A 17,786-nucleotide genomic window follows, 5' to 3' on the forward strand; every position below is an offset into this window, starting at 1 on the left:
AACAGCCCTTCCTTCTGCTTTCAATTCAGCTGTGTTCTATTATTTACCTTTTCTTCTCTCTCCATGTCTTTCTTCTATTTCCCTCCTCTGTAAAATTCACGCTCATGTGCTCATGCACGCGCACGCACACATGCACACACCACTGACATTTATGTCAGTAATAACATTAAAGACACAGACATGACCTTTGAAGGTGACCCCTCTCTAAGGAACACAGAGGAGCTGGGGATAGGGCCCTAGCAAAAAGGCCAGGGGACCGGGGAATGGCCCGTTTTCTGTGACTCTCAGCTAACCTTTGCTTTCTGAAAATGAAACAAGTTCATTTTCTCTCTCTCTTTCTTTCTTTCTTTCTTTCTTTCTCCTTTTTTTTTAAAAGAAAGGTGTCAGAAGTCTTCTGAAGCTGGGACTTTATGCAAATACAACGCTCAAGTAGAAGGCTCGAGAGGAGAGTTATTTATAACCAACAGGCATTACACATGCAAAAGGTGAAACTGTGAATCCGAGTCTCCAGAGTGGATGCTCTCATGATGAGCACATCTTTGCAGCTAGCTATTTTTGTGGCACACAGCTCCCATATCTGTTAGATTCTTTTTCCAGACAGGCAACTACAGAAGCATTCACTAATTTCAGAGTGACCGTGGACATTCCTCTCTGGTGGGATTTTCCTGACCTGAACTCTCCCCGAACATTAACCTTGCTGTCACCTGAGCTTCAACAGATGCACCCCTTGCTTTCTCTCTTAAACAGGTAAGGTGCTCATCATTAAAGGTCCATTTTATCTTCACATTTACTCATAGAATCTACAAAGAAAATGGACATTTCCCCAGGAATTATTGACCTCTGCTTCATTGCTAGCTCAACCCTCCCTACTAATAAAGACTATTCTCTAGCTTGAAATACATGACAATCAGTCACTTCTGAAAATTGCACCCCCTCACACACACACACACACACACACACACACACTCAGAGTGTTGCTACAGCATAGCTGATGACAATTGCTATGTACTGAAATTCAGTTTGCTTTGATTGGGATATCAACTGGGACATGTTAAAAGTCAATTATCCTTTAAGGGTGACTGGGGTGATAAACCCAAGTGATTCCCTGTGTTGGCACTGATGGAATGCAGTATCTCATGGAATGATGGGTGTTCAGTCCTCAAAGTAGCCCTTGAGACAAAGCAATGGGCTGTGTACCACATAGCATCCCGGCACGGCGTAGCACAGCATAGCTCTGTATGGCAGGACATGGCAGCACAGCACAGCACAGTATAGCATGGTGCAGTATGGTGTGGCACAGCAGAGCACAGCACAGCATCATGGTGTGGCACAGCAGAACACAGCACAGCACAGTGCAGCATGGCACAGCATAGCACAGCACAGCAGAGCATCATGGTATGACACAGCACAGCACACAGCACAGCACCCAGAAAGCACAACAGTCAGAGTCATAAACATGGAGAAATGCAGTAAGTTTCTAGAATGTATCAAGACAAAGTTTGCTACAACTGCATTGGAAAGAAGTAATTCAAAGCACTGGCTTGCACGAAAGGTACCCAGAAGAAGATGAGGCTGCCTACCCTGGACCCCATGATCCAGACTTATAAACCAAGGATCTATCAACTCTCAACTGAGAAAGAGTTGAAAATAGAAGGTCATTGGTTCCATGTAATGTACTCCATCAAGGTCCTAAAGAGGATGGACTATTTGTTCTCTCTCTCTCTCTCTCTCTCTCTCTCTCTCTCTCTCTCTCTCTCTCTCTCTCTCTCTCTTCCTCTCTCTCTGCCTCTTTTTCTCTCTCTGTCTCTCTCTCTGCCTCTCTCTGTCTCTCTCTCTCCCTCTCACACACACACTCACACACAACACACAATTTCCATAAGTTATCATAAATCAAGGACTCAAGGATAGCAGAAGCCTTGGGTTTCTGTGTGTGCAAGGTATTTCCCACAACTGCAGACATGGCAGGACCACCTGGTGATGCCACACTTCTGTGTGATCTCAAGCCCCTCACAAAGCATTCTCTCCTCCCCCCAATCTCCATTTCCAAAAGGCTTTTACTTCCTGCCTCCCTGAGAAACTGCCTCCCCCTCTCATCACTCATAAGTCTTCATGCTTCACATACTCAACATACAGCAAGAAAGTGTCTCTCTCTGCCTGTTGTACACTCATTTTTGCTTCTCCAGAGGTATGTGTGATCAAGTACATAGTAGGTGCTCTCATCACGTGATGCCTTCATCAAGTGATATCTAATATCACCCACCACTGGAACAGTCTCACCCTGGGTTTTTAATGTTCCTGTCTGAAAGGTAAACATTGCTGTGAAGTATTGACCACACAGAGGGTTGGACCAAGCCCAAACCCCTTGCAAAACCAAACTGGTTTCATTTGAGGACAACCACGACATCCCCAAGCAGATTTCTAGCCATGGGGCAGCATAATGAGGCAGTGTAGAGTTTCCAGCTGGCTTCTGTCTCCTCCGTGTGTCAGTACCTTCAAATCCACAAGTCAGAGACCGAGGCAAGTTTGGCTCATTTCCATCTCCCCTGGGAACACACACCTGGAGAGACGTCCGTGGAAAGCACAGCGTCTAATCTGGGCTTTTGTAACCTTCTTTCATAATTCACTTTCTTCTCTATTGCCTCTGCAAAACCACTGAGAAATAGGTACACACCATATCAACAGAAGATCAGAACTCGATTCTCTATGGCAAAGGCAAGTTTATACATTATAAATAGCGAAGCAGCCAGCTTGAACCATGCTGCCAGCCACTTAGCCAGTTGAGGGATTTGAATGACATCATAACCCTGGAAAGGGTATTGCTAGCCAGCTGGTATTATTTGGAATACACACACAGACACACAGAGACACACACATACATGCATACACACACATGCACACACACACATACACATATATACAATTGTGCCCCACTTCCACACACACACACACACACACACACACAAATTTATGCAGAAAAATACAGCCAACAGGAAACAGTGTGTGCCTCCCATACTGCTTCCTTGGGGTCGAGGAGGTGACAGGCATCCAGCTTTGTTGAAAAATAGGATCGTTTTATTTTTCAGTCTGTCCCAGAGCTCAGCACAGTCTGATTCTCTGCACAAAGCATGATACAGTGTCCTAACGGGAGCCAACCCACTGCTGCCTGGCCATCTATAGGTTTTAGGAAATGAGATCATTCCCCTTGCTTGGCAACTAGGACAAGGGTCACCCCCACATCCCTTTCCCCCCCCACCCACTTTCTGAGAGCTGGCTTTCAATCTAGTTTAACCTGGTCATTTCAGGGTTAACATCATTGTGCTTTCTGGAGATGGTCTTTTTTTTCCCTTGTTTTTTTGTTTTCTTTTTTTTTTTTTTTCAAATTTTGCATTTGCCCTAAAATATAAAACTGCTCCTGTGTCCCACTTAGACCTTCTAATCCTGGTAAGGTATATTAGCTGACAAGTGTACCTTCAAGCCCTGTGGAAAGTTAATCAGAGAACAGAACCTATTTTTCTATGGCAGCCTCAGTATTTAATGTCTGCTAACCCTGTCAGAAACACACATTCTTTTAAGGGGGGGAGAAAACGCTTCTGTGCTCCAGTTTTTAAAAGCAAAGGTATGATGTTATTTGTCACGGTGCCCAAAAAAGTCCTTACTCGATAACTTTGCCAGAAGAGGGAGAGAGAGAGAAGGCGAATGTTCCCCCAGCTGTTTCCTGTCTACAGTGTCTGTGTTTTGTAGATAAATGTGAGGATTTTCTCTAAATCCCTCTTCTGCTTGCTAAATCTCACTGTCACTGCTAAATTCAGAGCAGATAGAGCCTGCGCAATGGAATAAAGTCCTCAAAATTGAAATGTGACATTGCTCTAACATCTCCCATCTCTCTGGATTTCTTTTCGCCTCATTATCCCTGCCCACCAATTCATTTCCAGACTTTGTACTTCAGAAGCGATGGGGAAAATCAGCAGTCTTCCAACTCAATTATTTAAGATCTGCCTCTGTGACTTCTTGAAGGTAAATATCTCTTACTTTTTTTTTTTAACTCGTTGGAGAATTGTATTTAAACTGTGTACTGTTTTCTTCTGCCTAGAGTCGATATGTTATTCGCTTTAGAATTTGCATTGTTTCAGAACTGGGAGTTATTTACAAATTGCTGAATGTGCAGTTCTGTGCGAGCTGTAAAAGGAGCTCCGGGGATGAATGCATTTGCAGAGATATCTGTACGGGTAGAAAGTATTGCAAGGTACTACTGCTAAACCTCCACTTCCACAGGGCTTGCACGCCGCCGCCGTTTTAAGAGATTCCTTTAAATCTTGCCTATGGCTCGGGGCTAGAAAGCATGAATATAAACTCGGGACAGGCTTCTCTCTCACAGGTGCAGGCGTTTGCTTTTTCAGATCGTGTTCATGTGTCTGTGTCTATGTACGTGTGTGATTTGTCAGGACTTTATTTACGAGGCATGTCACATATTAAAAGTTACGTTTTAGACGATAGGAAAGCATTTTTTAAAAAAAATCTTTTTGGGGAGCCAAGAATTGGGAATCCTTTGCACTTCTGCCCAGAAAGTCAAAGTTAGAGGGAAGTTTAATTTGCTGTTCTGTAAAAGCTCTTAGACAACTTGCTGTCTTTGCATATTCAGAAATTTTAAACAGATCCACGCTGTGCTCGGAAAGCAGGAGCGTACTAGTGGCTGCTTGTCCAACTTTTCTCTTTGGAAGGGGACTTTCGTGACTGAGTCGGGGCTTGAATTTTGGTTTGAGGCTCTGCTCTTAGACTCGCGGTGCGGTAAAGCCTCGCTAGGTGAATCTGGCTGCCTCTTGCCCCTGCCCCTGCCCCTGCCCCTGCCCCTGCCACAGCCGCTGCCGCTGCCGCTGCCTCTGCCCCTGCCGCCGTGCACTGCCTTCTCCTTTCAATCACTGGCCCTATTTCAAGTTTCCATTCTCAGCAAAATTATATCCTTCCAGACTTGTGTTTTTTCAATTTGCAAGCACTTCTAAGCCGCTGTCACCGGCTCCTTGGAGGCAGTTGCCGGAGGGCTTAATTCATAAAAGATCCCAGTCAAAGAGAGCAGCGTTTCTGTGCTGCTTTCAAATGCTTCATCGCTAGGACTTTTCTTAGGCAAGTAAGTGGCTTGGGACTTACGGAGACAACCTTGTCAAGCACCTAATTGTGCCATCCGTGCGATGCCAGCAAGCTCCAGTCACCTTACAGGAGTGAAGTCAGCGTTCATATACGCTGTGTGGTCTGGCAGCTGGGCTTGTGTCTCCCAAAGGGATTGTGGAATGTTACCTCGCCAGGCATTCATTCCTCGTTTGGAAAATCGGCTCCAAATGAACTTTCTTTCCGTGCTGGGTCTGCAGAACATTTCAGAAGCGGAGCTAGCAATACGCTTCAACTTTTTCCTGTGCTTGCAGCAGGAGATGGCTAAAGGGAGCTACTGCACGGTGGTCTTTGGAACGTAGCTCAAGGAATAGAGGTCAGCTGCCTAGAGCGGTGCACACAGGGCGCAGGCTGGCTTTTGTACTCTGAGGCTCAAGGTATTTCCCAGTGCCTGAGCCAGGGGAAAGTGGGGGAGGAAGGGAAGGAGCTGGAACTTGGATCACTCTTCTGGAGAGTCGAGATAGATAGCCATACAATGGAAATTAGTGGCTCCCTTGGGGGAAAGGATGGTCTCCGACTCCCGGCTGTGCAATTTACTCATTGTTTGAATGGACAAAAGGCAGTTTACCCAGGCTCAAAGCATACCTGCCTGGGTGTCCAAATGTAACTAGATGCTTTCGCAAACCCCACCCACAAAACAACACATGTTCTTAAGTCCTCAGTTTTGTGTTCACCTCGGCCTCATAGTACCCACTCTGACCTGCTGAGTAAACGACCCGGGACCTACCAAAATGACCGCACCTGCAGTGAGTACCTACTTACAACTATTGCCCTCGTATTTTGACCAGCCATTTTCGTTGCTTTTCAGACATCTGGAATCAATTGATATCTCACTTGTTTAACACAGAAAGGTCCTTGGAGACATGGATTTGTCAGTGATCTTTGAGGAAAGTGTTCTGAGTTCAGGATTGGCTTTTTTTGGCCCTGTCTTTCTCAGGCCCTTCCTTGTCCTCTCCCTATTACATCTATGGCTTCTTTCTACTGGTTTTCCTTGTGGTTGACGAAATAAGGGGCAGGGGGAATGGAGAACATATGGGGAGACTTGTTTTGGACTTCTTTTTAACTCCTGAGCAAGTCCTTTATTGTTTTCTGTTTGGGGCCATGATGTGATAAACTCTGACTCTCTGTGGGTGTGCTGGACTAGTCTCTGAGCTAAAGGAAAACGCACCAGCGATCCTAGGATTATAAGTACTGACATTTATCAGACAATGCTTTTCAGGATAATTCCATGCAGAAAGGAAAAAGAAAAATCAGTTCCAGCAGTTTGCAGTTTTTCAATTCTACAGTTACATACGTCTTGCTGGACTTAAATGTGCTATCCCTTAAAATAACTATTAAAATGTAGTTTGGGACAGCTCGTGACAGTCTAAATTTACAAAGACTGTGAGATTGAGTAACAGTTCCTGTGGAGTTGGTCCAAACTAACCATTGCAGGTGCCTGGCCTTCACCGCTAGCTGAAACCGAGCCGGGGTAGGGGGCAGTGTTTCAGAAATGGGTTTGCTGGAGGAACATTCACTCTAGAGCTGGTCTGCTGCCAAAGGGTAGGGAAGTGTTCTCTAAGACCAATTATGGGGATTACAGGCCTGCCCTTTCACAGAGGACTCTGAAGCCCTGGTAGGCTGGATTTGTTCAAGTTTCCATGAGAAATACTGAAGGCAAAGCCCCCCCCCCTTTCTTCTTTTTATAACTAAGAGGAATGAATAGATATTAGCATATTTCTAGAAAAGCTGGTGTCTTTGGTTTTATGGAGATGGAGTACTTCCAGGCTGAAGTCCTACTGAGCAAAGGTACCAAGGGCTTAGCTAAGGAGGTGCCTCCCCCTTAACTGCATGTCCCCTGTTCCTGACAACCTGAGAGGAGAGAGGTCCTTGCTTCTCCAGCTACTCTGTAAGCGCTACTTAAATATTTACCTTGTGAGATCAAGAATCAGGGCTTTGGGGTTCCTTGCCCCCTCCAAATGCTAGGCTGAAGAACTAGTCACTAAACTGAAAATGGGTTTGCAATAGTTGAGCAAAATTTGCCAGTGATACAGAGCCATTAAGTAGAGAGAGCTCACACAGGACAGGGAAAGTGGCCATAAGCTAAATCTCTGAGTCTCATTCCAAACAAGTTGGGATTGAATGAGTTGACCTCAACTGTGGGGTTCAAAAAGAAGCCTCTTTTAAAAATTATAGCTTCCAGTATATCTCCATGACCCCTTTTATAGGGTAGGTGGCTCACCTTAGACCCTGTTGGTGACTCCTTTCCACGATGTTGAAAGCATATGTCTCTGAAAGGGGTGAAGCTGCTCACCCTTGGGGGGTCTTCCTGGAAGAAAGTTCCTGCTGGTTCCACATGGAGCAGTACTGAAAAATGGAATGTCATCATAGTCTCTGTCTGCTTCTTAGAATGAAGAGAGACTGGAGTCCCAGGAATGCTGACTTTGGCAGGGATGTCATTTGGCTACTAACCATCAGCTAGCTTGTGCCAACCAAGGGTTCCTTGGTAGATTTTGTTAATAAAGTTGATAAGAGGGGTCCATGGGTGCTTCCCGGAATTCCTGTTGCTCAAGAAAAGGCTCTGGCAGGTTTTAAGCCCAGTGCCCTGCATTTAAAAACAACTCTCAGTGTGTAGCTCTCTGGTAGTGAGCTAAGAGAGAGGACCTTGGAATATAAGAATTACATTTATGTCCTGTTGAAGACATAAATGTAAGATAGGAGATGATTTTTAAAACTCCCTGACCTTCTGCCACCCTCCCTTTTCCTGCTTGTCACTCTCCCCCAAGGCAGGAATAGAAATGAGAAACCCTCTTGCCCAAGGCAGCCATAAAACATGAACATTTGCTTCTGACCTCCCATGACTTTCAGTAGAGGAGCTGGCCCGAGAGAAATCTGCTGCCTGCCCTGTCTGATGGCAGGTCAATGGTCCCTCCCCCAAGAGGGGTCCTAAATCTTATACCCAGGATTTATAAATGCTTCACAAAGGAGCCCAGAAGAATCAGGAGAGGCAGGATGTGCTGGGTTTTCCACCTCAGTCTACTGCTATCAAATGCTAATTCTGCCCCATTGAACTGAGGCAGCAACAACAACAAATGGGAACGTTTACCCCCCCCCCGCCTCCCCCCACCCTCCAAGGCTTCTTGTTTGTTTTTTTCCTGAAGACTCTCACCTCACATAAACCTTTACTTAAATAAAGACATCATGACTTTCATCAACCTGCATCTTGTTATAGAGGTACATACTATGGCCTTCATGAGGTAAGGAAAGAGAATCACACCTTTCTGTCACAATGCTTTCATGAGACAATTGCATTCCTAAATCTTTCTGTTTTTCCTGTTTGGGGATTGCTTGCTTGGTTTTCCACCTGTGGTTGTTTTAGCTGCTAACATTCACAGGTAAGATTTCTCCACCTCTTCCTCCATCTCTGTTCTCCCTGCCTCCCTTTCTCCCTCTCCCTCTCTGGAAGGCTATAATGATAGATTTTCATAATACTGTTCTGGCCAGTATAAAATCTTCTTAATCTATGGCCAGAGAATGACGCCCTGGTTAACTTAATATTCTGATCAATAATAAATCTAGAGATGGTCAGATTTTAGATTATTTAAATTGAAACAGTTTGAGTGCAAAGCTGAGCTAATTTAATGTTTGATAATTCAGATGTTTTGTCTCAGACTGGCATGGGGATCCCAACACACACACATATACACGCACACACACACGCACACACACACGCACACACACACACATACACACACACACAGACACACACTAAAATAACTGCATCTTTTGTCATCCAATAAATGTTTGTAGCCCTTTTACACTATTTATTCATACTAGGAACTCATAAAAGCCCCAGGAGAACTTCTGAAGATCCAGTAGCAACGGGACTAAGCACAGTTTGTCTGATGTCAAGACAGACTCAGGCCAGGACAGTTGGGGGCCTTTCATATCACACTGTTCTTCTAGGACAGAGAGTTTTAATGAATGATGACAAGGAGTAGCAACCAAGTGAAAGTCAACATATCGCTGCCCCATCCTTTCAGGACCCAGAAGGATACCTGACCCTCCTTTATTTTTCTCCTCCAACAGATAAAGATACACATCATGTCGTCTTCACATCTCTTCTACCTGGCGCTCTGCTTGCTCACCTTCACCAGCTCCACCACAGCTGGACCAGAGACCCTTTGCGGGGCTGAGTTGGTGGATGCTCTTCAGTTCGTGTGTGGACCAAGGGGCTTTTACTTCAGTGAGTAGCTCTCCCACCCCCTCTCCCAGCCCTCTCCTCTGTGCTACAATGATTTTGACATATATGGTTTCCTGGATTTACAACTGCAGGGTCTGGGCGAACAACTGAATGACTGCCTATGGCTGACAGCCACCCCCAGGCTCTCAGATCCATCACCTTAAAGTATGCATAGCACTTCAGTGGGGCTTTGGCAGGTTTGAGAGATTTAGGATCGAATTTTCTTCCTTAAGAGTTTCCCTTTAACTGCTTCCTCTGGGGCCCTCGTCCAGATGTTATGGCCAACCCCCCACTCTCCTGCTCCTCCCAATGAAGAAATGAGACAGAATAACAGAGTATTGCAGATTTTGTTCTTAGACATTTGAGCACATATATGAACATCCAGAGGGTGTACAGGACCACTTTGAGTGTTCTGTAATCTAAACGGAAATGGTAAGGATCCTGCACCCTAAATTCATGTGTACTTGAGAAGTGAATTAAATGGAGAACCAAGTAGATGTCTCCATGCAACACAAAGCCAGCATGAGTGGACAAAAGGTGATCTTTGCCAAGAGATGTTTGTAAGTACATAAGCTTTTCTAATCGTGCACTGCGGCATTATTATCAATATGCCCTCTATGAAGATTGACTTTGATACTTTCTTTTCTTTTGTCATTACATCCCTTTGATCTAGTTCTTCCCTGGATATTATATCCACCTATAAAGGAGTCTTTGAAAAATTCAGCACCATGTATCTTAAAAGTAGGTCTCAGACAATCAGAAAGTCCATAGGAAAGAGACAAAGGAATCAATGTCTGTAAATAACACACACCCAGAAGTCAATGGCCACCAAGGGGAGTGATCACTTGAAAAAATAATCTACCTCTCACACAAATCCATCTCACAGTATATTACAATACAGTGAAAAACTGAAAGACAGATGTGAACTCTGTACATTTCATTGGAAGTGCAAAGAGTTCCTGGAATCTGGGCATGAGTCATTTGCCAGGGCTCCTGTCACTCAAGTGCAGACAAATCACCTTAGTGAACAACCCCCCCCCGCCCCGCTCCCCAAATTTAGGTTCTGTATAGCTCCTGAGATGATTCACATTCTTGAAGTCTCTCTTGTCTTCTTGCCAAATACCAGTTTCTCTTGAGGCAGATGGTAATGGCTCTGGCTTGTGTGGTGTGGCGCAGGTGTGTGTGTGTGTGTGTGTGTGTGTGTGTGTGTGTGTGTAGAAGGCAAAAGTTTATTCATATAAGTTTGAAACTATGAAGGGAACTACCAAGGAAACTGGTAATGTGTATTTACCATGGTTTTGGCAAAATAAAATTAAAAAGACAACTTGGCAGAATATCATCGGTGTCAAACATGCTTTCGGCTGTTTGAATGGGAAATTTTCCACTTTGTGTTCCCTGCCAGTCCTTTATTTGAATAAATTCACTTATTCTTCTGGCAATAGAACAGTCCCATCTAGTTCTCTGGTGCAGGGGAAATGAATGAGTTCATTAGATGGGTGATTTTTTTTTCAATACCAGACTTGTTTCACCTTTAAGAACATTCTCTACCAAGTGAAATGAGACATGAACACAACTGAACAACGAATTGAGAGCATTCTATAGTTCGCTATAATTGAGCCATGTTTTCTCTTTGGAAAACATTCTTATCTCCAATTCCCAAGGTCTTTGTCTTTCCTTAGCAAGGCACTTGTGCAAGAGCCTTCTGGGCAGTGCCCGGTTGACTTGTAACACCCACCAGGACTTCCATGTATGGTACATGGCCATGCCTGTGATGTTTACATCAGATAACATAAACTAAGCCAAGAAATAACAACTCAGTTGGAGATATCTGGGCAATACTTATATGTGTTGCACAAACCCTTGAGTGTTGAACACTGACAATGGAATCCAAATTTAATGGGCTGGAAAGATTTTTGCATCTGATCACAATGAGGATCAAATTTTGGTAAATAAGTTGTGTTTTAGTAACTTAAAATGAAAAGAATTCATATAGTCATTTGATATTTATAGCAGGGTTCTGGATTTCAAAACAATGGCTGTGGAAACTCGTGCTGTTGTGAATTCTGCCATTAAGAGTGTTTTTAAATCACATTCCACCTTATACAATTCCATGTCTTAAGCTAAATTCCATGCCCTGCTTTGTTCCTTAAGTATTAAGGTATTCTTGATAGCTTTCTGATCAACTCCACAATCCTCTCTACATAAGAAGAGCTGATCCTTTTAAATTGCTTTAGTTTACTTCAAAACCCTGGGGGAGCATTTGTTGTGTGGTAGCACAAGATATAAATGAGAAACCAAACCGGGAGATGACTGAGAGACTGACCTTGCCTTTGAAGTACTCAGAGTCTAGTCAGAGGTTAGAAAAAGAGTGTGTATATCATATGCTGTGGGGGAAAATAACCTTGGAAAAAGAAGTTCAATTCTTTAAGTTTTTTCTGAATCTTCCCCATCACTCATGACATGTCTTTCCCAGGCTCTGCCCTCTAAGTGAACTCCTCAAAGGCCATAGCTATTTATCTTTGAAGATCAGTGTCAAGTTCAATGTTTGAGTGATACAGTAGCTGCTGGTATCTATTGAACTGGCAAGATTGAATCCAGGTAAATGTAATAGAACTGTTTCTGTAGGGCTCTCCCAGTAAGAACCACCAAGGATTATGATTGCCAAATACTTTAGAACCTACTTCTCGCCTCGTGCCTACCTAGTTATTTGATGAAACTGCTTGGCTTTCCTTACAGAATGCAATGTATGTGTATCAACAAGAAATTAGAAGCTGTCCTTTGACCATTCTTAAGCTGCACTCATGCTCTGTTTCCTTCCTGAGCCAATTATTCTTCCAGGCATTAACTGTTGTCAACAAATTTTATTGAGTTTTCTTTTCATCCCCTAAGATTTACTGTGTATGGGGAAGTCGGCGCTAAGCATTTACAGTCCTCGAAGCACCTTTTAAAGGAGTGTACCCTTCACATTTCCGTCCCCCCAGTTGACATTTACTAGATTTTGCTCTTATTTACAGAGTTTTATTGAGCCCATACCTTTTAATTTTAAGGTGGTTGAACTCTACTTCTTAAGTATGTATTGCTCTCAATGGTGGAAGGCAGGGTCTGATCTTGGTTTGATATTTAAACATCACAAAGAAATTTACCTCTATATTTATTCATTTATAGATAACACAAACTATTTAATAAGGAGGGGTTTTGAATCCTATTAGAACTGTTCTGCGTAAGTTTTTTGTTTGCTTTATTTGTTTGTTTTGCGAATTCTTGCTTTGTGTAGGTTGACCCAGTTTTGCAAATGAGCTCACAATACCCTTCTAGCCCAAGTTCTGTGGGAGCACAGCAGACGCAACCTCCAGGATGATCAGTTGTAAATATCCCTCCAGCATAAGTAGAACAGTTGATCCAAAATTTGTGGCTTCCCCAGACATTTTATAAAATGAAGGATCCAATGAAGAGCTAATTATGGATTCTTCCCATGTACCATAGAGAGAGTGAGCATGTCAGTCAGATGTCTGCTCTCTTGGTTCTATGAGGAGAGCAGTGCCATTGTGGAGGTGAAAGCTTACTAGCAAAGATTAACTGATTTGTTGGAACCCACCCAGAGGACAGACATCCCATTATAACTTTGTTTCGTCTGAGGCACACCAGTGGGTAAAACAAAGTGAAAGAAGCACTGCTTGCCATAGGTATAATTTTGGACAGCTATGGCAAGAAACCATTTTTAACATGTTGTTTGGGAACTTCTGGAATTTTTCTCCTTTGAGGTATTTAAGAAGTTGACAGACAACCAACCATCTTGAATGGTTTCAATTAAGAACAACCAGAAGAAAGAGAGGTTCTGGGGTCCTTTTCAGTTTTAAGAGTCTATAAACAGTCCCTTAAATAAACTGTATATGCTTTACCTCAGGCAGTCTGGGGGAAAGGAGAAGTAAATCAATTAGAAAAGAAAGTTGGATACCCTTTCAGCTACCCTAGATTTATGGCTTTTGTAAAACATCCCTCCAATGCATGCTTATTAGGAACAGATCTGAATAAACGAACGACATTCTTCATGTGTTAAAGCATACTGTTTTTAGAGAGTTTAAGTGAAACTTTGCAATTAGCTTTCGTTGTTATTGATTGCACAAACCTTCCGAGGCTTTGGTTATTATTATAAACTCGGACTTCTTCCTTTGATATGCAGAGCTCAGAAAACTACCTCCAGACCTGTCAATCATTATTTATATGACTTTGGCAGGCATTTAAACTTCCTGGGCTGAAATGCCCTTGTCTATAAAACAAGGGGATTTTGTTAAAGCAAATGACCTTTAACTTTAACAGACTTGACGTCTGGGTTGCAAGCAACAAGCATTCATGCTATTGGAGAAGGGAGAACCCTGGATTTAACTAGTGCCTGAGGATCATTTAACTTCTTTTATCTTCTCGACATCATTTCAGTTGGTCCCCAAAGGTAGCCAATCCACTCACTTCAAGAAATAAGAGCCAGCTGCTTTGCTTTATTTCAGTTTGAATTTTAGTTCTCCAAGGACAGAACAGAAATTCAGACATGACCACAAAGTCCCAGGTCATAAACCTAAGCTTGTCATTTCTCTGTTATCAAGGACGATCTGAGGATAATGATCTTTTAAACACTTTCACACTGCTTTCACTTTGAGGGGCAATGAGGAAAATCTGTTCAATATCTCCGAAGAGAACTCTATGAATCTACCCCTAGCCTTTGGGTATCCTATTAGATACAGCCTGTCTAGCGAAAAAAGAAGCACCGTTAAAAAGACACCCACCCACCACTAGCTTTGGGCCAGTGTGGATTTTGAGCTCTCTCCATATGTATTTCCTTGTATAGCGTCCCTATGGGAATTCCAGGCATGCATTTGTGTGAGTTCTGGTCCAAGTTAGGGGCATGGTCACTGCCTATGGAAAAACAATTCTCTTTGAAATTGATACATCTGGAATTGACCTTATAACCTTGCTCTTATTAGTACACAGAGCTAATAGGCCACAGATACTGTTTTTTTTTTTTTTTTAAAGCACTGGGCTTTTATCTTGACCCTCAAATATTTGCTACTATTTTTTAAAGTGTACCCAAGGGGACTTGTGTAGGGTACTAAGAAAAATGAAGGCTTTTGTGTGAAATTAGAAAATAATTTCAGTTTTATAACATGTTAATATTCATTAAGACTGTTTTCTCCTGGATCAAAGACCTATAAAATGGAGAATGAAGGGTTTAAGACCAAGACTGCTGCCTCTTTTGACAGGAATCCAGGGTTGAGCCTTAGCTCTGTAAACTTACTCAGTGGGAGACCTTGAGCAAGCTTCTAAACCATGCTGTGCCTCAATTTCTTCATCTGTAAAATGGAACCTGCCTTATTGTATTGATTTGGGGGTTGAATGAGCTGAAGGATGAGAACATGTTAGTTTAGAGAAGTGCCTGGCACATCATACTATGCTGATTAGCTAGCCCATCTATTTACTCTCATCTGAGCCTTGGTTACAGAATCTGCTGTAAAAAGTTAGATATCTGAAAAATCCACTTAGTTATTGACTCACTAAACAATTAATAGTTGAAACAGTTAATAATAGTAACCATGATATACATGGTGCCAGTATAAAAGGGGAGGAGTGCTCTACTTGTCTCACATTTACTTTCTTTCCAGCTCTGTCTTTATCCCCATTTTGACAGGCAGAGATAGTTACTGCATGAGATAAACAGGAAATGTAAAGGCATGGGCTGGGGAGATGCTCAGCAGGCCACACTTGCAAATGTGAAGATATAAAGCCAGATGGGGTGGTGCAAGCCTGCAATTGTACTGTTCCAATAAAGAGACATGGGAGGTATTCACAGGAGAACTCTTAGAGGCTTGCAATCCAACTAGTCTGACATGCATAGTAATGAGAGACCCTGCCTCATACAAGGTGGCAGTCAGGGACTTACACCCATGGCTGACCTCTAACCCCCACACATATGTGATAGCATGCCCACTGTCCTCGTACACAGAATAGACACACCACACGCATGCACACATACACACAAAGTGGAATTAAAGTCGTGGAGATTTAAAAACTTGATGGGTCAAAAAGCCAAGTCCACAGCTTCCTTGTCTCCACAAAATATACTCATTTGGTCACTTGTATTGTTCAGAAGTCAACAGCTTTGTAGCCTAGGGAAATGCTCCCTAGACCCCCGTCAACCCCTGGAAAATACAGAGCAAGACCCCTGGTATGAAACAGTTGGTTTTCAACATTCTCTTGAAATGAGGCCTCTAGGGAGTTGGGGGGGAGGCACAACCAGGTAATGAACTTGCATTTTACCTCTGAGACCATTGAGAAAATACTAAGAAAATTTCCTCAGAGTAAAGAAGGGAAGTTTCCTCTGATGAGAGATAGCTGCTGTACAAGACACTTCCTAGGACTCTTCCAGACAATATCCAGCCCCTTTCCTCTGAGAGCTAAGCTGCCCTCTGCTCTGGAGGCCACCTTCCATTGCTCACAAGTTTCATATTCTTCTTCTTCTACCAGAAAACCTCAAATGTTTAACTTCTTGCAGCATTTAGTTTGAAAGGCTTGCTTTTTCTCAAAGAATTGCCAGGAGGCTATTTAGTTGGAACAAACATCTCTTGCGGGGTACCAGGACAGATGGGAGCCTGATAAATAGGGACTAGCTGGTGGGTTGTAACAAGATTGCTGTCTATGCAATGTATATCTCAACCATTGGATGAGAAGATCTCACATCATCAATTGCAGGTAGACACTTAAGTTCCAAAAAAGAGACTGAGTGTTGTATAGCTTGAGTGTTCCTCCAAATAACTTGTCCAGATACCATATGCCCTGCCAGCATCCCTTAGGTACTCCGTCAGAGCCAATCCCATGTCTGTGGGCTTTTAAACAATACAAGTGACCAAACGAGTGTGTTTCATGGAGACAAGAAGCTGTAGACTTGACTTTTTTGACCCAACAAGTTTCAGAAGCCTTCCTTTTGATTTCAAAACCCACAGCACAAATCTAGACACACAGAACAGGCACTGAGAGACCTCTCCCAAGGAGATTCCCTATTGTCCTCACTAACCAGCCATGGAGCTTTGATCTTTCCTCTAGCCAGATGTCCTTGACAACCATGGTGGCAAATTACTCTGTTTGCACTGAGCTGTTAGCCCGGCCCAGCTCCATCCAACACCTTTCCACGAAACTTCATAAGCTATCCCAAAGAATTATTTTGGTTGCCTGGAAAGTTCAAACCTCTCATTAGCTGTCAGACTGAGGAGACGACATCTCAGAGGAGCTGTGTTTGTCTTTATCTATATGTGAGATCATGTTTAAAACATAGCAAAGAGCTGTTACTTGACATGCAATCCCCTAACTGTAGCAAGTTGTATGCCTATTTAATGCATTGTTTAGTCTCACATTGGCTAGAGCCATTTAAAGAAGCACTTGGCAAACTCTAGCTTTTCATTCTTGGCATAACTGCCCCTTTTAGTTTTCCACTGAACCCTGGATACCAAGAGAAACCCTTCACTTGCTTTACGTCTGGCATACTGCTTGATGTAATTCACCAGACTCTTTGCACGTGGCTCTCTGTATTTGTCCTAAGGTAATTAATGGCTTTGCAATATTTGATCAGCAGAAGCAGAGATACAAAGGGAAATTGTGCAACCCAGCAGAGACCACACAGCCTTTTAAAATTAAAACCTTTTGCTTTAAATGTTCTTCAGGCATTCTGCAGGAGTAGAAATTTCCATTTCAAGAGGAAAAATAAAGTTACACTGAAATGCCCAGGAAGATACTGAAGAACCTGATAATTGATCAGATCTACACATCTCCATCTCCCTTTTACAGCTACCTGATTGTTGAAAGGGAGGAACATTGAGTGCCCCTACAAGCTTGGAAACTTTTGAAAAACACTAGAACAGAAACCCAGAGAGAAGTAATGTGTTCAAGGTCACATAGCTAATTAGTGGCAGTAGGAGATGTGTGGATCCTGTTCTCTAATCCCAGTGCAGCCTGCCTCTGCTTAGCATGATTAATCATGCCTGTATGAAATTACCTGGTAACTTCAAATGAGCAGGAAGGGGGGTAGGGGAAGCTCAAGTCAACTCCATGCAAATGAGCAGTCCCAGGGGACCCTGCATTCTAATAAGTGCACCTGAGAGTTGACAACTTGTCCCTTGTGGCCGAAATACTAGAAATGAAAGTCATCTGCCTGCCTGTAGATATGGAGTACAATGCTTTTGGGCATTGAAATCTACTTCCGGTGTAATTTAGACTATTATTGTATATTATGTTCCTCTGGTCCTCTGGCTACTCTCTCCAATGTCAACTTCTGTAGAACTGCTTTGGAATGACTTAACAAAGCTGTGTGTTCCTGGAAACTCTGAAACAGCCTCTTGAGTTGGAAGATCAGCTTTTTTTTTTT

The 17,786-nt window shown here is 43.1% G+C and overlaps 1 protein-coding gene across 6 annotated transcripts in view; it reads left to right on the forward strand.

Moving 5' to 3' along the window:
- Positions 1 to 2,839: 2,839 nt before the first annotated feature.
- The window catches only part of Igf1 (insulin like growth factor 1), a 79,934-nt gene continuing 64,987 nt past the window's right edge, over positions 2,840 to 17,786 (forward strand). Inside the window, exons 1-3 of one of the 6 annotated variants that reach the window (XM_031350187.1) lie at positions 2,840 to 3,616; positions 3,933 to 4,014; positions 9,229 to 9,385. In XM_031350187.1, coding sequence (XP_031206047.1) covers positions 3,952 to 4,014; positions 9,229 to 9,385 — 220 coding nt within the window. In that variant the 5' untranslated portion in view covers positions 2,840 to 3,616; positions 3,933 to 3,951. Of the gene's footprint in view, positions 3,617 to 3,670; positions 4,015 to 4,128; positions 4,244 to 5,001; positions 5,907 to 9,228; positions 9,386 to 17,786 lie in introns of those variants that run through there. The other 5 variants (XM_031350184.1, XM_031350186.1, XM_031350190.1 and 2 more) reach the window with 5 other exon arrangements.

This window comes from Mastomys coucha, unplaced genomic scaffold, assembly GCF_008632895.1.
Source record: "Mastomys coucha isolate ucsf_1 unplaced genomic scaffold, UCSF_Mcou_1 pScaffold4, whole genome shotgun sequence".
Taxonomy (NCBI): Eukaryota; Metazoa; Chordata; class Mammalia; order Rodentia; family Muridae; genus Mastomys; species Mastomys coucha.